At 35.1% G+C, this 21,655-nt stretch overlaps 1 protein-coding gene across 2 annotated transcripts; it reads right to left on the bottom strand.

Annotated features, from left to right (window-relative positions):
• Positions 1–4,720: 4,720 nt before the first annotated feature.
• GCG (glucagon) lies at positions 4,721–20,651 on the bottom strand. Of its 2 annotated transcripts, none has more exons than XM_085325874.1 (7): positions 20,356–20,651; positions 11,646–11,746; positions 11,085–11,246; positions 10,203–10,256; positions 8,647–8,784; positions 6,224–6,367; positions 4,721–5,191 (listed from the first exon to the last, which is right to left on the bottom strand). In XM_085325874.1, exons 1-7 carry the CDS (start codon positions 20,356–20,358, stop codon positions 5,167–5,169), a joined length of 627 nt encoding a protein of 208 aa, XP_085182000.1. In that variant the 5' UTR covers positions 20,359–20,651; the 3' UTR covers positions 4,721–5,166. The 2 variants fall into 2 exon arrangements, with proteins under 2 accessions (XP_085182000.1, XP_085182001.1); XM_085325875.1 differs by lacking the exon at positions 20,356–20,651 and adding an exon at positions 13,203–13,837.
• Positions 20,652–21,655: the final 1,004 nt, after the last annotated feature.

The following is a 21,655-nucleotide window of genomic DNA, read 5'->3' as shown; positions in this document are numbered from 1 at the left end:
GGCAGCTGCTGCAGCTGGCAGGAAAGCAGCATCCGCAGGCGCCGGGGGGTTGTGCAAGAGCGAGGCTCGGCCGCCGGCTCTTCACCTACGCTCGGCTCCTAGAGCTGCGGTTTCTCCTGCAGTTTAAGCACTTGACACATGGTGAGAGTGTTAGAGCAGGGAGGGAGGACCCTTGACACTGAAAGGGCTTCCGTGGAAAAGCCGGTAACGCGCAGGCAGGAATCCCAGAAGTGAGAGGCCCTCAGACGCTATGGCAAAACTCCTAGTGATTCACCAGCACCAGAATTTCATTCCAAGTTTTTTCTCTAGGAACTTTTTTGTCTGACAGTCAGTCCTGGAAAGACTGATAAAATGGCACTTACTGAAAGGTTTCACTTCTTTGTCACTGGTTCTTGGCATAAAAGCTAGGTGGGTGTGTAAGTCTGCAAAAGGGAAATTTAAACTGAGACCAGAAAAGGAAAGTATGAGATAAGGTGTTTCAGTTTCAGATCTGAAGATGACCCTGCTTTGTCAAACCACGCAACTCCTTTTCCAGTGGAAGAATGTTTTGAGAGATTTTCCACAAGGTTCCAGTCCTTTTCATTGGTGAAGTCTAAGAAGAGAAAAGGCCCACACATACCTAACTTCTGCCAGCTGCAGCGGGTACACGATTCTAAACACCTTTGGAAATCGGGATTTATGCATCTAGCCCAAGATGGCTAATAACCTGCAGTGTTTCTGACCCTGATTGTTGCAGAGAGGCTTATGGCACCAGACCACCTGAGTGATCTGTTAAGAGTGAACGTAACAGGGTATGTTCCACATTTAGTTGCAGCAGCAGCTAGCAGTGATTCTGCACGCCTTGGAAGAACCTCAAATTCTTCCTCTCTGATCAAAATACCAGTGATCCCCAAAATGCATGTGCTGCTGGTGCTTTGTTAGATTGTTTTTTGTGACAGTCTGAGACTTAAAAAGTGGCTCTAGACAGATTTTTAAAACTCCTTTATATCTTGATTTTTTTTTAACTGAATGGCAATGGCTATTATACAATAAAATTTGAGATATCATAGTTGTTCATCATCTTGTATGCTGTATATAAATGTATTTATAAAGAAAGCAGGTTGTGCAATTAAGAGGCACTACTTTCTAGAAAGAAACAAAGTACAGCTTTCAGCGTGAACTTTGGAGAATTCTTTGGTGGACTTGCCAGATATGATATCTCCTTCAGATTCAGTAAAACTCAAGACTTTGTTATAAGTCTGTTTATTTAGTTCAGTCATGCCTCCAGAAATATTTGCATAAATCAAATAGGAAAAATGGAAAAACTAAGCTTTACTCAGCAGGACAAGACAATTACTGTTCGAGACTAAATATATACAATCTATACATCATTTGCAGATGCAATAATGTGTTACAAATGTCTCCACATGTTGCTGTGGGACACATAATCTGTGCTGGAGCAAGTTTTGTATTGACATAGTGGCTCAGTTCAGATGTCCTTTGAGGAAGAAAGCTGAAGGCCTTCRGTGCTGTTAGCACTGAAAAGTGTTCAAGTTCTACTTGACTACCATGTCTTTTGGCACTATATATAACAGAGATGTCTGGAATTTTTCAGGAATATTTTTTTTCCTTGCATTTTGAGGCTGAAATGGCATAAGGACATTTTATTAATTCGTCATTACACCAGTTCTGTTTGGGATGATTATGAAGAAACGGTTGACTGTAGATCAGGAAAAGAAAAAAACATGCAGTTTTCTTCCACTGTTATGTCATTGGGAYAACTACCTCAGCATGGTTAGTTGCAGCTACCACTCAGTTCTTTGAAGTTTATATATTTTCCTTTTAAAATGAATTACCTGGCAACTGGAGATTCTTGCCACATGTCCTCAAAATGGTTAGAGTATCTCAGGTTTCCTTTCAATTTTATTCCACTAAGAGAGGAAAAGATTTTAAAAAATGAAAATTGAAATATGAGATTTAATTCCTGCTATATCTCTTGTTTTGCCTGAACATGCTTATTTCTCCAGATGCTTAGCAAACAGAATGGAAGAGAACCCTCAGCATCTAAAGTACCGTTAATAAAGGAGATAATATTGGGAATATTTTTTAATATAAAGCTACCTTGAAGTTCTGGGCAGATCATCTGCAGACAAACACAGAACTCTAAAAATATGCATGAATTCACATAATTCAATGCAGAAATGGCACATACAYAATAGGTTCAAAATATCTGGGCCAGTGGTACTGTTTTACACAATTTAAAGAAAGTGTAAGGTTCAGTTTTCTAGTAGACTGAATAAGTTGCAGTAAATTAAAAAAAAAAGTTTATGCACTGTAAAGTGTATTTAGAACATGTTTACAGCCTATTTCACATAAAACAGTGCCCATAGCCTAACTCTTGTAGACTTAAAGGTTACATTGAGCGTAAAGGGGCATCACAGCAGTGCCATCTTTTACAGCATGTCAGTCAAGACCCTTAGGGYGTTTGATTATAACAAGCATTAGACACTTTTGGTCCTTGATAGAAGAGGACAAAATGAAACTCAATGTTTCTGAGAGGGCAATAGGGTGTAGCACTATAGGTAATGCTGAAAYATGATCCTGAGCTGTGCTCCCTTAGGTATTCACACTTTCCTTTATTTGCAGCGAGTAAATCAAAGCCCCCTCATATGAGCACCAGCACTGCAGGGAATGCAGTCAAAGTAAGTTATGACAACTGTTGGCCAACAGTTATGATAACCATTGCCTAAAGACCTTTAAAAACACCTATTATTTAAAAGGACTTTCAGGGCAGCTCTATTCCTAAATTTCTCTACAAATGTAGTACTCACAGCATGTAAAGGTTACAGTTATCTCTCTCCCTTGCTAGAGCACAAAATTAAGATGAAAACATAAAGAGTAATTCTCCTACAGCTTGACTGCTGCTACTATTCTGCCCTCCCTCAGCCTGCAGACACGGACAGCTATTGTCAAGTACAGACACCATTCTGTTTGAAGAAATGACTGTTACTTCTCCCCATGTTTGCACCATGCACTGAATTACATGCAGTATTTACAAGAAATATTCATCACATACCTCTTTTTTGATCCCATATGAATTTGCTCTGTGATTTCAGTGTGTATAGTCCTAGTACTTTTGAGTTAAAATTTGTGTTTGGAACTCCTGGAACATGCTCAACTTCATCCCACTTCTCTGAAGAAGAGGTGTCTTTCAATTCATGCTCTAGATTGGGACTCAGAAAATTAGAAGTTAAATGTTTTTGCTCTGTTCCAAACAAGCTGCATAATTCTGAGCAAGTCACTTATATCCCTTTGTTCCTAGAAACATGCTATATGTAAAAATGGGAAGACCAGTATTTCCTTAGCTGACCACGCCATCAGGAGATGCTCACACTGGTGACAGGCACCATAGGAAAGYGGATTTGTCACTCAGGAATCCTGTCATTCAGAGTACTTAATAATAATGGAATGAAACATTTTAAAGACAATTGCTCTATCAACATATGGGAATGGAAGAGTTAATTGTTTGCACACTTACAGCCTTACTTAAATAAAAATGGAGCAACTTTATTCTATTAAAATTAACTGAAACCTCCACTGTACCTAAGAAACTTTGTACATGCCCTACAGCAAAGCCTTGTTATATGTACCTTAGTGTTTCTTTTATATACTAATGTAATTGTCCAGGGATAAACCTCAGATGTTGTTAGGAGTTACCAATTTGACAAGTATTTACTTTGTAATTACTACGTGGATCCAGCTGTGTATAACTAAATAGTAATCTTTCACAGTTCAGGAAGCTGCTGGAACCAAACCACTGTGTACAAGTGAGGTTAAAAAAACCACCATATCTCTGCATCCTTTTTTCTCTCTTTTTAATCTCCAGTGGCATTTTGGATACTATGAATTTATGGGGAATTTTTTTTTAGAGCAAAGTTCTGTTGAATTTTATTTGTTTTTAAAGTTGAGATATTAGAAAAGCTGTATGTTATTGTCAAAAGCTGTTGTCGATGTCAAACTGAGTATGATCAATACTGATTGGAAATAACAGAATATTGGTTCCTGTAGCGCACTACAAGAATAATCTAATCTTATCTTTCCATCTTAACATGGGAAAAACTTCTTTACTGTGAGGGTGACTGAGCACTGGAACAGCTTGTCCAGAGAGGTTGTGGAGTCTCCTTCCTCAGAAATATTCAAAAGCCGTCTAGACACAATCTTTGGAAACGTGCTCTTGAGCAGAGGCGTCAGACTAGATGATCTCCAGAGGTCCCTTCCAAACTCAACCCTTCTCTGAGTCTGTGAAATTCCAGACCATTAGTGAAAGTTTTGAGTTCTTTTGTAAAACAAACGTGACACAAAATAATGCCAGTTATTTCTAATACTAGTTTCTAATACTAATCCTGTAATACTATACTATACTAAACTAATACTAGTGTAAGTTACAGGTTCCAATTCTGATCTGACAGCTCTTCTGCAACACATCAGCTTCTACCATGTTCTAGTGTGTTTTCATCTTATTCAAAATTCACACAGGTCTTTTTTGAAAATCATTATGGAGGAAATGTCACAAAACAAAATATTGATTTTGTTGTATCATTCCAAGCCAAATCAAAGTTCTCAGTGACACTATATATGAGAATAAAATAAAAGGAAGTGCTTCAGACAGGTACAAGGGGAATACACATGAAAAGTCAACAGAAAAGAAGCTTGAAAAAATTTATTTAAGGCTATCATTTAATATCCTTAAAGCTTAGCCTTTTTATAACAAAAGTTCCAAGAGGTATATTCACTTCTCAGACCTTTGTAACTGCCAGCCCCTTACAAATAATGCATATAATTGGTGATTGAATCATTTCTAGGTAGAAGTCAACTTTATAGAAAAATAATTTCATGATTACAAGTAAATGGACATTTTTTTTGTTCTAATAAATGGAAAATATGAAGATGTAGAACCTTCATAGTCTTAAAGCTATTAAGGTGGCTGTCCCTTAGACAATAGATTTTCCACATATAATCCTTTGGCAACACTATACTATAGTACAATTATTTCCTGGCATGCAAGGTGACATAGCTTTATGTTACACCCAACGTAAATGACAAGATACAGATTTCAGAATCTCTTAATAGCTGGCAGTTGATGCAGTGGAGAGGATCTTCATCTATCCCATTTTTATTTTATTTTTTTTACTGGTATTCTCCCAAAAGGTCCCTGGAAAAAAGAAGCAGTAGTAATTAGGACATATTATAAATTTCTTGAGATTTATGAAATATGTGCAGAACATTTTTTTTTCTGATTAAGACTTAGCAGATGTTAGTTCCACAAACTCCTTAGTACCTCTCTTCAATAACAGATTGAAGACACAATTATGTCTAAAGAAAAAGCTTTTTAATAGTTTCTAATAGATGTTTTTCTTAAATTATTTGTTTCAATGCTGAACTACAAATAAACATAATACTATGAAAACACTAATCAAATMTGTAATTTAATTATAGCTTCCAATTTTTTTGAGATAGTATTTGTTGTTTTAGATTTTGAAAATCAACTAGTGATTTTGGGTGCTTCAATCTTCAAAAGACTAAAAGTAATCTAATTTTCAGAATGGGCATCCAGAATTCTGGAAAATCTGGCCGCAGATGTCTCTTTAGTTAGCATTTTATTATTTTTGAAATTTTTTGCTAATGTTTACAAACAATCCTTAATTCTTAACCCATTCACAAAGCTTGGCTAGGCGTCTGCCTTTCCAAAGACATTTGCCTGTAGGCAAAACTAAAGCAGAGATTTAAAATAGTTAGYCATTAGGAACTCCGGTTAGAACACCCTACTGCCTATCTCCAGGCCAGAACTTAGGGCCATCTTTTACATCACGATCTTTAAAAATAATTGATTTAGTATCATATTAACAATAAATATTTCTGATTTTATAATACGCAAATGAGAGTTTTATTTATCAATACTTTAATATGGCCTCAATTCTGATGGCATTTGATGGCAAAACTCCCCTCAAGTTAAATAGGAAACTATTTAACAGGTTCACCATTGATGCAAAACATAGATTGTATTTGGAATGATTTCTGTTTATAGTGTGCTATCCTTATTCAGCACTGTCTGTAATATAAATTTTATACTACACTTATAGATATGATCGTAGTTAGAGAACAAAGAATGGTATTTTCTCTATGTGTGGTAAGTACATTTAAACCTCCAGTATATTAAAAATTAACATGATCAAAATTCAAGCACCTTTGGGTAACTTTTGTGTTAATCAGCCATTTTAAGAACTCTTTGGCAGCCATGTCATCAAGAATTTTGTTGATATCACTCGTGAAAGTGCCGTCTGCATGTCTTCGGCCCATTTCTTCGGCCACAAGAGCTTTTTCTGGGAAACTTCAAAGGGAAGAAATTATCAAACAATTCATAGATCAAAATAAACAAACTGCTTAAAAGGGCTTCATTATAGAATCTAATGAACTGTACATTTCTGGTGGTTGCAAGGAGTGAAAGTTTGATCCTGATGTTATGGCTCAATATAAGACGATATATATCAGAACACCTTCTTTTAAACATTTTTTTAATGTTTAATATTTAAGCATTTTTTAAACAATAGAAAGCAAGCTAGAAGTCTCCCTTTACCARGTAGAGATTTTTCCTTTAGGTGAATCTAAATTCCTCTCAAGAATGTTTGAAAAAGTCAAACATACAACAACATACCTCAGTCTGCACCCAAGTGGACTAAGCAACAATAAAATTCACAGTAGACTTACTAAAAGTCATTATTTAAAAAATACTATAAAATAATATAGCCAAATTTTTAWATGCTTTTTGTTTAGGCTTTTGAATGGATATAGAAGGTCCTAATTTTATACTTAAAATTGTTTTACATTAACATTTAGACAGTAACTAACAGTAACTTTTTTTTTTTTTTTTAATAGCTCTTTTACAACATCAGCAGTTTGGATTTGGAATCAGATCCTTATTCTTGGCTCTCTCCTTTTTTCACTATTGGAAAACCATTCTACCAGGAGCCTGATATAGAAAGTTTTCCTCTCTTGTTTCATCCCATCAAGCATAGGAAGGTTTTAACCAATTCCCATAAGGTGGACTGATACTGAAGAACAYCGTGCTTTATGACCAGTGACAGGCAGAGTAATTCTTCTCGAGTAATAATTTAGCATGGCCAGTAAGTTCTTTCAGACAAGTCTATGCACAAGTTTGACTGCAAATACTACTAAATATTGAGAAGCAGGAGGTTGGTCTACATTTAGTTGTCCCAACACTATATAAATACAACACTATATAAATAAAAATAACACAATATAAATACCAAGAAGCAAGAGGGTGGTCTACATTTAGTTGTCTAGGTTTCCAAACTCAGTTTATAACAGCTAGGTTGTAATCTCTATTTCTTACAAATACTAAAATACTTTATTTCTTCTCTTGAAAATAAAACATGACAGAAAAAACCCTGCAAATCTGAACATCACTATGAAGTGGCACCAACCCTTCCCTTCTCTTTATAGCTGACCTTATTCATTTAACACTGTTTTTTCAGGAAATAGTCATTTTTTCCATAGTTTACCTTTTCCTATTCACTCTTCCTTGACTACAACACACACTCTTGTCTTACAGATTATATTTTATTGTTGTCATTATTTATTATTTTTATAAAGTGTAAGAGACTTACATAGTACTTTACAGCTGGTAGAATATATAATATCAGAGGCTGAACTGAAATCCCTGCCCCGAAGAGCTTACAGTCTAAAGGCACAAACAAGTACAGAACAGTTAAAAGAGGGGGGAGTGCTTGTGCATGATGCAGCTGCTAAGCCATGCAGAGTTGGAAATACGATGAGATGGAAGGTGCCTGGAGAAGATTAAAGGTGAGGGTGTTCCAAGTGTAAGACTATCACGAAGAAAGGTATAAATTCATGAGAGAGCAGATGAAGAGAATAGCAGGTTTGAGAAATCTGTGATGAGTGTATGGMGAACAAGTTATGAATGAAAGAAATCAGAAGCACAGGGCAAAACAGTGGATCATGGAGTCTAGGAAACCTTGAACGTAGCAAAAGAAGTAGATGTGTCTTAGAAAGGAAAGTATGTCATGGTTATAGGAATGATGGTTATTTTGGCAGCAGCAACTTAGGGAGACTGTGGAAGATACGAAGAAGAAAAGCAATAATCAATAACTGTTAGGTATGGTCACCAAAGAATGGGCTACAGTTGTGGTGGCAGGGACAAGAGCAAAAATTTAACTTTGGAAATATTGCAGAGGAAAAGATTGGCTGCAAAGAGGAAAAAAGAGAAAGGAATTTAAGAGGACACTGACTTGAGTTATCTCAATGGTGGCTAAGGAGACTGTAAGTGATTTTATGTGAAGGGGGAAAGGGGGTGGCTAGAGGAAGGTCCGGTGTAGTTTTAGATGTGTTGACCTTAAATATAACTTGACCTTATAGAGTGTAACAGCATGCTGAATAGGTTTGTTTTAGTCTGTATTTGAACTTAGTAATTTAAAACGGTAGTCTAATAACCACTGAATATCTTCTATTACAAAAGAAAAACATGAAGTACAGCAAGAATGATCAAATATACATCAAGATTTCATCAGACTTGATTTCTAACCCCAAAAGCTAGGCAAAATTTAATAATAGGAATGGATGGATTCTTACTCTCTTCTTCCTCGTCCATTCACTAACCAAGCAATGAACTCTTTGGCAGCTTGACCTTCCAAATAAGAGGTGATATCACTGGTGTAGGTGCCCTCAGCATGTCTCTCAAATTCAGCATGACGCTTGGAGATCCCATTGCTGAAAGAAGAGCAATACTCTAAGATCAGACTGTATTACTGTTTAMATTTTTCTCTTCTTTTCATCTTTATTAATTACTATTTCCCACTAGACTAGCATTTCTTATTAGGGAAAAGAGATTTCTTTCCTTCTCAAATTACTCCCAATATTTTAATCTTTAAAGGCATTTTCTGTGCTGCRCAGAGATATCTGAACTATTTCTGAACAAGACAAATCAGGTGCTGAAGGCAAATACAGCTGCATTGGAATGGTCTTCTGCTAGATTAATTAGCTCTGCTCTACAGAGTAAGCGATAATCTTGGAACAATTTCAGACCTGGTCATCTGCAGTTTATAGAGAAAGACAATTGCCTTCTCCCCCACTTCCATGCTTCTTTCTACAATATAGAGCAAAATTATAGCCATTTACACTAGCCATTTGGAAGACAAGTTGCAATGAGAATAAGACATATTTTTGAATATTTTCCTCAGATAATTTCCCTTGCATTTGTATTTCAGAATTAGATACTTTCTGCCTAATTTTCAAATGCCTCTAGCCCATTCTATTATTTTTCTGTCTTCTTGGGATTTCACCATTCTTCCCAATTTAGTACCATCTGCACTTTTCATCAGCATGCTAACTAGAGTTATTTGGAAGATTTTTGATGAAATGTTAGTTTTGTGGAGATATGCTCTTTCATTGAAGCTGAAACATTTCACAGACTTGGTATTGATTTTGACAGTGTTTTGAATGGAAAGATCTTTGTGATCCAGGCTGCCCTCTTTGGTATTTCTCAYAAAAGGAAGGATGAATATAGTATTTCAATATATTTTGCAAAACCACAAAGTGTATTTTTGTTTTGTTTGTTCAAAAATTCCAAACCCTCATCTCCTCCCCCAAAACACTGTTAGGAAACAAAATTTTGGCCTCCAGCAGCTCTTGTGTTCTTCATCTCCTTTTCTGTTATGAACAATAYATATAAAATAGGATTGAGTACTGAGGACTACGCATTGAATCATCTTTTATCAGCTCTCCTCATCTTGATGCCTGGCTATTTTCCCTTCATGACCGTCTTCTTACTAGTTTTCTTTTCCGATAACATAATGACTTTTTTAGTTTAGCCTTTTGTTTTTATCTTGTTCTCTCCACTTCTTTATTACTAAAAAAATCCTTTCCTGAAATTTATTGTTCTCATTCTGTTGCATTCTGTGAACCATTTTGGAAATCAAGTTGCATATGGATATAGAGCACAGCTGCAGGAATAAATAACATAGAGACGTTTCCTCTTTCCTCTTTACTTGTAGGTGCAGGACAATTTATTTTGATAGATATTGCTTGGATAATGATATCATTGTAAAGGATACTAGCTATTTTCTTTCTTGCTTAAGAGAAAACTAGCTTTAATCTTTTTTGAGCAACAAGTCTGGCAATTAGAATACCTTGAGAGCTGGTCTGGGAATTCGTCATTCTCTTTGTCCTCCTGTCCTTGTTGTCTGTAGCAGAATTCCACAATTATTAGATCATTATTACCAAAACATTTTGGAGTGTGCATGAGCTGATAATATTCTAATGGATATTATTTATATATCATTATAAACAATCATGATTGAAAGATGAATATTATATATTTTTTGAGCTAACAATATCCTGAAATTCTTAGTTTACATTTTAAGATTTTCACTGGGATTTAAAAGCATTAACATAATAGATTAATGGATTCTGYAGGCAGATCTTCTCCATAACACAGGGCATAGAATTACACACTATTACTCTTGCCCTCAGCTTGGTAGCTTGTGTTTAAGCAAAACATATCTTCAAAACATATGCAAACTCATGTCTTAGCAGTATTCTTGTGATACTAGTAAACTATTCAGTGGCCAAAAAAGCTTAAACCTTAGCTCTCTTTTTATGAATGAAGCCTCAGGATTAGAATAGCTGTAGATAGAAAATTTTTATTAAATCCCAGCAGCCTAGACCTTTACATTATATTTGAATACATTATTGCTACTGAGCTTCATTCATTGAGACAATTGTCTCAATGAGGCTGAGCTACACGCTCATGATAGATGGCATATCAGATAAWACACTGATACTATACTTGATTTATCCAAATTCTTTTGACTGATTCTGCATATATCCACATTTATAATAACATATTAATACCACATATAAATTATTCTTTAGCACTTTAGTCACCTGAGGTCTGTATGTGGTCTGTAATGGGAAGTGGAAATCAAGCAAGTTGAATTCAATCAGATACTAGATTTTTGGTTGTTTTTTTTCTATATGGAGACTTATAACAATATGACCAAAAGGCTTACCCATTTCTTTTAGTACTCATTAACCATTGCACGAAATCTTGAGCTCGTCTAGTGTCCAAGTACTTGCTGTAATCACTGGTGAATGTGCCTTGTGAATGACGTTTCACTTCATTCAGTTTTCTAGATTCATCTAAAGGTTCAGACTGGGAAGCTTTGTATGATCTATGAAAAATTTAGAACTTGTTAAATGGTACTGGTTACAGTACATCCTATAATGCATTGACTTTCCTTTTGAAATATAATTTTATACTCAGACAAGGTAAGAAAAAATGGCCTATCACTGGTCATTAGCTGGATAGTAAAATCAATCAATATAGCAGATTGGATACCGCACAATTACAAGTTCTTTTTGGATAACCAAGTCAATTATTGCTTGAGATAACAAAAAACTTCTGTGCTGTACTTCACAATATTAAAAAATTTTGCCAATTCTAATGGTAGATTAAGTACTGTATAATATTACAAAAAAAATAACATTAAGTCATAGTATGCTTTGCTTTGAACGTTAAGAAAACAAAGTTCATACCAAGAGTTTGTAGAAGTTTGATCTAACACATTTACCTTGATTTCTCCTCTGTATCTTGAAGAGGATTTTGCCAGCTGCCTTGAACTATCATTAAAAGCAGCCCAGCAACAAAATAAACAGTTTTCATTTTCATTGCCTGTCAAAACACAAATAAGGCAACAAAGAAAAATGTGATCATCTTTATGTACCTCAGAATCAATTATAACGATAAAGAAACATCCTAAATGCTGATCTAAACTTGAAGGTATTGAGAGCCTGTGTAAATGGAAGGAGACTACACAGTGCTTTCAGGAGGCATTCTGAGACCTTGTCAGACCAGGTGAGCGCAAAGAAGTGCATCCTCAGTTTCCTTTTTAATAGCACAATAAAGCTCCTTATCTTCTTTGTTGTGGGTTATATTGATGGCAAGTAGTAGATTTGTTTTTATAATTTTGTTTCAGTGCAAAACTAGTGTACTGGTGTGGCTTTTATTTTTTTCCAGTTTATTTATTAGAGAAAAACAAAACAAATCGTGTGGAGAATACTGTCACATCAGCAACTTATTCTTTCTTTCCAACTCTTGAACTTCCTTTAAAAAAATGTTTTGAAATAACATACACTGAAGCAGTAGGCCTCTGGAGTAAATGTCTTATTAGTGAGTGACTGTTCAGAAAAAGAACAAAACCACACAYTAGCTTAACATTTCATGATATATATGATATGCCAAGTTCTGCTTGTTGCACTTTTGATATAATACTCTAAGTTTAAGAGCTTCCAATATAGTCCATCATATGGGTATATACTTGTTTTAAGAAAATAAGGCAGAAAATGTTCACTTCCAGGTATAATTCTTACTGTTATAGGTCATTCCATTGGCTCCAATGACATAAGAGAAATGGCTAGGTCATTATATATTTCCTCATTGTAAGCACTCTAATAACTTCAAGAGTCTCACTAATTTTAATGTGTTATTCAATACAAATTAGAGTATTACAGTCTGTATAGAACTTCGGGTGATTCACAGCCAAGCTACAATTCCCTTACTTACACTGGTGACTGATTACTCAGGCAAGTAGTTCAGTTATAACTTTTACTGAAAGTCAGCAAGGGGAGTAAGACATTCCCTATTYCCCTAGTTATGTGTGCTAAGATTCTCATTATTTAATGTATTGTTATTAACCTGTTGACACATAATCTTCTATAGGACAAACACCATTGGACAAAGAAACCTTAATCATTTGGTGCTCATAAAACCCTTTGTAAGAAGGAGCATGAGCAGCTGATGGTTAATAGGCTCAAAAGTGCTTTGCATTGAGAACATCTATATGAACGGAAATGAGAGAGAATCTACTTTAAAAATAATCTACTATATATTGTTTATTGTTAATTGTTTTGAATCATTTACTTTATGGAATGACTGTTTAGAAAAGGAAATTAACTTCAAATTTGGTTAGGTGCTTTTGACTGTGACAAATAAATATGCCATTCATTCAGTGAATGAAAGCTCATTCATTGAATGCTGAACAGTAAATGCTCATTCATTCAAACTTTAAAATCAGTACAAAACACAATACTAATCTGCTGTAAAGCAACAGAAGTTGCAATGAGTTCACCTCAGTAAAAACATCTTTGGAAATATTTCATCATGCACTTCAACTGGTACTTGTTTGTGCATATGAAAGAGCCATTCTGCCATCCATGAAAACTTTCAATGGAAGTTTGTATTACAGCCTGAAATATAAAAGGAGATAGAAAAGATGAATGCACTGAAATAAAGTGGTCGGCGGCAAAATAAGACCCAGCTAAAAGACATCTGCCACACTAAATTTAATCTACACTGAATCACATCCTCCAATTCCACTGATTTTATTCATTTAAATTCAGTGAGTTTTCAAGCAGTCTGGGAGAAAACATACCTATTCTCTATTGTAATGCCTTGCCACAATAGGTTGAATTTAAATATCCTATGGCCTGGAAGAAGACAAATCAAAGTTCTGAAGGAATGATGTGTAAAGAAGTTGCAAATTTTCTCTGCCTTGGGATTCAGTTGGCTGTACACTGAGCAGTGCAAATGTAGGGCTATATTAAAACCTTTAAAAAAGCCTACTCCTGCATCAAAAGCCTTGCTGCTGCAGGGGTTCTACTCTGCTCTAGTATTCTCCCCCAGTTTCAGTGCAGACTTTTTGTAGAATCTTTCTGTTTCTTCCATTAGTTATGGAATGACTTATAGTTGAAGATTAAAAGTAATAAAATAGAATAATCTCTGGAACCCAGCAATCTAACTGAAGTCTCTGAGTGGATAATGCAGCAATTTTACTATAAACGGTTCATGATTAGCAGATATATTCTGATTATATATGTTCTAAATAAATAAAAGCATTCAGTAATTCAGGCTGCCAGGATGAAGTTTTATTTTTTCAAAGAGAAACGGCTAGAGCAATGATTGTTAGYGAATATATACTTACCACATGCGGCCTACCATGTCATGTACTATAGGGGAAGCTGGAGGAATTAAGCATACATGAAACTGGAATGTGTCTTATGGTAGATCTCAGCTGGTATAAATTTTAACTTCATTCTATGAATCTATATTAATTTACACAAGATTTGCTCTCTGCTATGAACAGCTTGACACTTGATAGGCATTTTCTCAATAGTTAGGAAGAATATATTGATGCTAGCATTTTGTGAGGCCTAAAGTTTAAGAGAATCTTAATGGATCTAAATTAAACGGATCTAGATTAAATTAATCTAAATACTATATTATAATACGTCAATGTCAAAATCAAAACAGTAAAGTCCAATCTTAGGCAAATCCAGGCAACTAAGTTGATGAATACAAGATCTTCTGGTAGACTGTACCATTAAGTGACGGAGTCCATTTCCCTGTTTCCACTAGAAGCCACTGCTAGTACTGCTAATTTTTTGATGGTGTGCATGGAGGCTAATGCTTCTCTGGTTTCTGTAGTGCCCTAGTACAAGAGATTTGATTCCTACACCTCATCATACCCTGCCTTTAGCAGCAACAAATGACAGCGGCCATGAAATCATTCAGCTCTGTTTATAACCCTAACTATAGTATTGGACTTTTTTCACTGTTTTTTTTGGAGCGGTAATTTGGTGGTGCAACACTGACATCCAGTGTTTATCTCAAAGAATGCATCATTTCACATTTCATAGGCATATAGTAGCAGGACAAAAACTGCCTTACTCTTTGTGAGACATCTCTGTCGTGGTCATAGAATTGCTTTCACTGTAATGTAGTGACACTCATGCTAGCTGATTTAGCAGTAAACAAGTTAACCTAAACACCAAATGGAGTCTGACTATTGTCCCATGCATAGGTTAATTTGCCCTACTTAATGGTACATTTGCATTTTGGTACACTTTTCAGTAAGCTGAATAACTAACAAAACAAGCTAGATTCTTTACAACTGACTCCGGTATTGTTAAATCATGATGCAGTTTARTCATAAATTAAAGTCACTGAGCTGGAATGAAAGAAACAGCCTAGTCATTAAATTCAGTCTCTTTTAAATAATATCAGATATCAAACGTTGTTCTTGTATACAAAATTTATAAATAYACATGCAAATCCCAGTGCAATTAGGAAACAGATTTTCAGGGATTTCAATATAACTTGGACCTAAYCCTAATGCCCCAGTCCTACACAGCTTTCAGATGTGAACAGTCCAATTGGTTATATTACAACTAAGAATATGTTTAACATTAAAYGCATGTTTAACTTCTATCTAAATTTTTCAGAATCAAAATCTGGAGTGACTGGTAAAAATAGATTTATAAATGCAGTTATTATTATAATTTTCAGGTTAGACAATCCTGACAATGGTAAAACAAGCATTTTTTAAAACACTGCCCAGAAGTTAGTAAACTTCTGTCAACTATGTTCTCTTATTAAAGTTTAGAATCAGTTTGGTATGTTAAACGTTTCATACTTCTTGTTGGTAACCCACACTAGCAACAGTTATTTGTTTTCTATACATTAAAGAAACGACAGTATTTAATGAGTAAATTGTTATTCTTGGGCACACAAAAACATTTTGTAGAGAAAATGAGATGATCAGTAAAAGAATATATTAGTTTATTCTTGTTAATTAATTAATTTCCCTATCAGAAGAAAGGTTTTATTTGCTTCAAATAGTTTAGGTCACTAGGAGATACTTAAAAAGAAAAAAAAAAAAAAAAAAGAAAGCAATCTCATTCTCATTGCAAAGGTACCAAGAGCTAAAGAGTAAGGCTGATCTTAAAAGAAAATTCTATGCTTATCAGGCTAACAGAAATGTTTCTAATTTCTTATTGACTGGAGATAAAAAAAAAAACATAGCATAACTGGATTTGTTGCATCAGAAAATATGTAACAAATGTTTCTCAAATATTGATCAGAAAGTTTCAGTGTTGAAAATATTGACTCTTGTGACATTTATTTTGCATTTGAAGTTAGAAAGGAATATTATTTCCTTGATATACTTAATTTTGCTRATTTTTCTGATATATTTTACTGCAGATGTCTTTGCACACTGTGTGCAATCTGTACTAGCTTAATCTCAATGAGTTTACAACAAAGAATCTTTCAAAAGTCAGATCTGGGTCCATTTTCAGTTTAAAAATACGAACTATAGACTTACCTCAGTAAAATAGGGAGTGTTTTAAAGAAATAAAAAGAAAGAATAAAAATGAAAATGTAAGAGCAAAAAATAGGTTTATACTGATATGATAATGTTTGCAGATGGCAATTATTTCATATTATTAATAGATTACTTCAAACTTACATACCATGCTATAAAATGCCCTTTGGAAAGTTCTGTGAAATATAATGGTTATAGTCTAAGGCATTCTGCAGTAGGACAGAAATCTGAACTAAATTTCATACAATAATCACAGTAACTATGGAAAGGTTTTAGTTTTTTATTACATGCTATAAAATTTCAATTTGAGAACCTACAGTGATACAAAAATAACAGTTACTTGAGACAAATTAATATAAAAGTAGGGCAATGGAGTGGCAATCTGCCTTGGACAGTTTTAAATGAATGTCTATAGACACACACTTATTTTGTATGCATTCTACTAATTTAATCCCTGTTGATTATATTTACGAAGTATCTATATGGACTGAATCTAATTTTTAAAATCAAACTCATTAAATATATCTAAAGCAGATTAAAATAAAAAAATCAGTAATTATGTATCTCACATTTAAATTTTGACTACAATGCATGTCTTTCATGATCTCATGTTTAATCTTGCTTCTTTCAATTGCTTCTGTAACCCTAACAGTTGATTTGCCATTTTGGAAGCATTCTCCATTGGACTAATTGAATAGACTAAAAAAGGTTTAAATTATGCCAGCTAGTCATTAACTCCAAACATCAATCACTATAACTGCAGAAGAAAACACCAACATTTGAAAGACCTTGTGCCTGGATTGCAAACTTTGGACAGTACAATTCAGACAATGCACTCAGCCTTCTCAAACAAACTGTACCTAGTAGTTCATATAAATCTTACCTTCCAATACTTTGAAGTGATATGTAGCAGCTGGAGAAGGATCTGCTACTCTCTCTTCTGGAACTATGGGAAGCCTTGAGGATCCTGAGATCTGCCTAGCTGCCTCTCTTGCACAGCCTTATATATATACACTGTTCAGCTCTAGTAAGCATTACGAGAGTGTATCATTGCTGACAGTTTCCTTATTCAACTTTAAAAAAAAAGTCATCATATTTGCTATTCATTTCATTTGATAATTTTACAAGCAATTTCACACATTAATTCTGCTTACTTTATGACATCAGTGCTAATATGGATTTGCAAAAGGAGTGAGGTAGCAATGTCCAAAGAAGTAAATATCAAACAGAAGGGCATTAGGATGATAAGCAGTTGGCTAAAGATGCTTGGGATTAAGGCAACAATTTCTCCAAATTCTGATTTGCCACATTTAACATTTCATATACAGCAAAATCATGGTCCTTTTGGCATTTATAATGCTAACTTCATCAAATAATTTCACATTAAAGTTTATAAATTAAATACACTGTAACAATAACCAGCACAACTCCCTCAAAGCCCTCAATTAATTCCTCAAGTAATCTTGTTGTGTCAATATAATGAACATGAAGAGATGTGAAATACAGCAGCGATGGCTACCCATCATGCAAAATCCAGCACTGATCAAATATAACAGAAAGATTTGATTAKCCTAAAAGTAATATGCCAACTTTGTAAATTCTACTTTATAAAAATTCATATTCACTTCAGAATAGTATACTAAGCATTTATTATAAACTGAGTTTCACATTGTGGCCTACTGATTTATACAAAGATAATGCCCTCTGCCCATACTTCTCTGTTCCCTACAAAGAAATTAAAAGAAATATATGGACTTGAGTTTTATAACTGTGTATGTTCTATAAAACTATTGTCAAGGTCCTAAAGTATTCAGTAATAGCAGCAATTGAACAGCTGTGATGGAGCAGCATTGCTAAAGATGACTAGATTCAGCCGTCTGGTGATCAAAGGTAGGAGAGAGGGAGAAAAACACAAAGCTTCTTTGTTGATAGTCCTGGCTGCTGAAATAATCCATACAAATTTGCTAGTCTAGAATATAGGTATTTTATCCCATCTTTGAAGTAACAAAGTGAGATATCCCCTTCAAGGAATTCCTGGAAAAGTTTTCTACTTCAAACTTCATGTCATCACATACATCATAATAATTCTTCGTAAAATGAAAAAAAGGCACAAAAAAGTGAAATATGATTATTGCATACGTAGGGGATCAGGTAGTCACAGAGAGACATTAAATATGACAGATGCCACTTTGAATTTCAATTCTACTCAGTAGAGGGAAGGGTTTGGGATCATAGTGGATATCTCACTGAATATAAGTGATTGCCTCCAGTTAGCTAGTGCTCTAGCACGGAGTGGCCAATAGTCTAATTTGTGGTGCAAAGCATACACATTAAGCAAACCCTTTTATTTCCCCTAATACTACATCTTGATATCAGCAGAATATCTTCACTGAGGTAATTTTCTTGCTGACTGACCACAGCTAGACTGGCATAGCTCACATGACACAACTGAGACAGTATGTAAGTCAGATGCTGGCTTAATAACCCTACTATTAAAGTGACCAAAAAAAAAAAAAAAATCTAATGGATATTTCCTAGAGCTCTACCCTAGATATCATGCTCTGGTACCAGAGTATGTGCATAGGGAAACAGAAAGTCTCATTACACAGTCCACAGAATCTATTTTAATTTTTGCTGTTAGTGTAATTTTTCTTTGCTCTTGGGTCTGTGTACTGAGATTCATATTCCCTTTTTGTCATTTCTAGCTAAAATGCAAGTGACTGCTAATGCGGCTGTTGAAAACTGAAGAGCATAGCTTCTGTTTCTCTCATCCGTGTCTCCCTTTATACCTTCAGCCTTACTTTCTCCTACTGTCAGTCTCCTTTTTAATTGCTCCTTCCTYTTCCCTCTTATCCACATTTCCCTCTGTCTTTTTCTTATCCTCCTTGCCCTTTACTTTATTTTTCACTCTCTCCCATCTGCTCAAAGTCATGTATTCCCAATCGTGGGTTAGCATAACATACAAACTCATATACAAATGCACCAAACTTGGCTTTTCAGACTTTTATTTGAAATAACCCAGCAATATCCCCAGTATTACTGTCTCCATATGCCAACCTTCCCTAGGGCTAACAACTGTATAAATATCTAAGCCATGGTGTCAAAGAAGCTAAAATAAGCTTGGAAACAACCTTAAACACAAAACTTACTTATCTTCATGAGATGCTAACTTCACTGAGATACTTTGTCTTCTATATCTGAAAAGTGTATTTTAATCTACTATTGATTTACACTTTATAAGCATTATATATGGAGTGCAAAATCATACATTAAATGTAAGTCAGTCCAGCCTTAAGTATTAGGCCTAGTGTCTTTGCTGCTCCTGAGGGAGGCCTACCAACAGCTCTGCAGTACCCTGATAGGACAGCAGATGGTGATCAATGGGCCATTTAGCCCTTCTGTGCATCAGGATGGTGTGTAGAGCCTTGTTGAAATGGATTATCTCATTGCATGTTGAGCTAAAGATACATAGCTATTCTAAATCAGCAATACAGAATGTATTCCATACATTTCTTCTTGGAACCATATAATCTCTTCTAGGAAACAGGCAGTTCTTTTAGTTTAGCTTTATTTATTTTCTTCTGTCCAATAAAGTTCCTTGTTTATGGTAGGATGATTACAGGAAAAAAGTATGAGACACAGCAGCTCAGTGCACCTGGTTAGGCAGGTTGTTACACAGGCTACATCATCTAGGAGGTCATCTAGCATCTAGAAGGTGACTGTCTGATTATTTGTTTTTCAAGTGATACACACACAATAAAAAGTACAGGAAAGAAGTTAACTGCAATCAAGATCCGTGTACTCTTCAGTTGCCATAACTGAATATACAGTAATATATGTTTTAACAGCACAGCAAACAAGAGCTCATCACTCCAAACAGAAGCAGAGAACTGTGTGCATGAAACATGCATGTGTACACATCTTGTATGCTGCTTTTTTCCCTCTYACATTATAAAATACAATAGTTACATAGCACCTGCTGTTAAAAGTTAAGGGCAACCCCCTCTCTCCTCTATATTACAGTTCACATATAAGACAATGCTTCAGCTGAGTAAGACTGAGACAGAACCTGAAAGCGATCTGCCTTACCTATCTTCTAGAGTTGCATGTTAATGCTTACCATCTGTTATTTGGACACATTGAAAAAATATGCATCTTGGATTTACTGAATTTGGAGGTGATCAGAGTTTCCTGCACTGTCATCTCATTCCCAGATAATGGCTGCTATTAGAGACAGCATACAGCACTCACTGGGCCAGAAATCTGTGGGAAAAGGCCAGAAGATACAAAATGAAAAGCAGAGTTCCTACTGCTCCATGCTGTACCTATTGCTCTGACAGTGATAATTCCAGTTGGCATATTTGTTTTTTTCATAAAAATATGGTGAATGTATTTGTTATAACTGGCTAGCATTCCCCAAATGTCAAACTTTTTTYAAGGAAGTTTCTCTTAGGAAAAAATTATCTCAGTTTTTAAAAAAATAAATGTTAAAAATTTAACTTTTAATGATTTAGGAAGTTGCTGACTTGCTCCCCCCTGCCTCCTCAACCATAAGTTCACAGGTTGGGCTGTGAAACCCTTTTATTTTTCCTATCCTTGCTGTATGACAGTTAGTCAAAAGGCCTCTTTTGACTAACTGTCATACAGCAARGATAGGAAATTCCCCTTCTGGGAATTGGTCCAACATATATGTTGCACATATGAATAAACATATATTAAATCATCCATGTTGTACACATACATGTATAGAGCACATATAAATGTGCATATATGTTTCTAGATTTATGTGTGCAACTCCATGACWACACTTCGGGGCACAAGAGTGGTGTTCTCAGAATGAGGATTAGGGTAGAGCAAGGGTTTCTAGACCTTTCCATCACATGCAACTCCACGCTCACTGTCAGGAAACAGCTATTGCAACTATGTAGCAGCCCACAGCCCAGGCTGTCTACTGATACAAATTGGAATTGCTCCATTCGAAGTCAATGGAGCTGCATGAATTTACGCAAGCAAAAGAGCTAGCCAAGTATATACTAGTTACTTTACATTCTCAGAAGACAATGTTCATAATTGAAAGTAATACCAAATGTTCTTAGCGAATACTATGAATTATTCAGATTAAATACAAAGCATTCAAACGACTCTATAAAATGTAATAAACAGCTGTGCCTTGTAATTGGAACTGACTGGCAAACTGGAAAATATCGAATATAGTCTCAATTTGACTTCATGTCTGAGTAAAATGAGTATAACATGAACCATGATCTGGATCGCTGGCTGGAGTTATACCTGGTCTTCTACTAATGCTGTTTTCTCTTCAGATCTTTTCTTCTTTGCAGCTGTATTAATCCCAAGTGAAGCAGAGCAGAGCACGTAATTTCATGTTTGAAGCATGAGAAGGAATGTATGTCCATTCATAC

The sequence above is a fragment of the Rhea americana genome, unplaced genomic scaffold, assembly GCF_003343005.1.
Source record: "Rhea americana isolate MKP2758 unplaced genomic scaffold, rheAme1 scaffold_124, whole genome shotgun sequence".
NCBI lineage: Eukaryota > Metazoa > Chordata > Aves > Rheiformes > Rheidae > Rhea > Rhea americana.
This window is presented reverse-complemented; position numbering and strand designations above follow the sequence as displayed.

Coding starts and splice junctions, on each gene's coding strand:
- GCG (XM_085325874.1), bottom strand. Junction 8,785..10,202: donor TTCCCAGACCAGCTCTCAAG/GTATTCTAATTG, acceptor CTCTTCTTTCAG/CAATGGGATCTCCAAGCGTC. Junction 6,368..8,646: donor AATGGACGAGGAAGAAGAGA/GTAAGAATCCAT, acceptor TTCCCTTTGAAG/TTTCCCAGAAAAAGCTCTTG.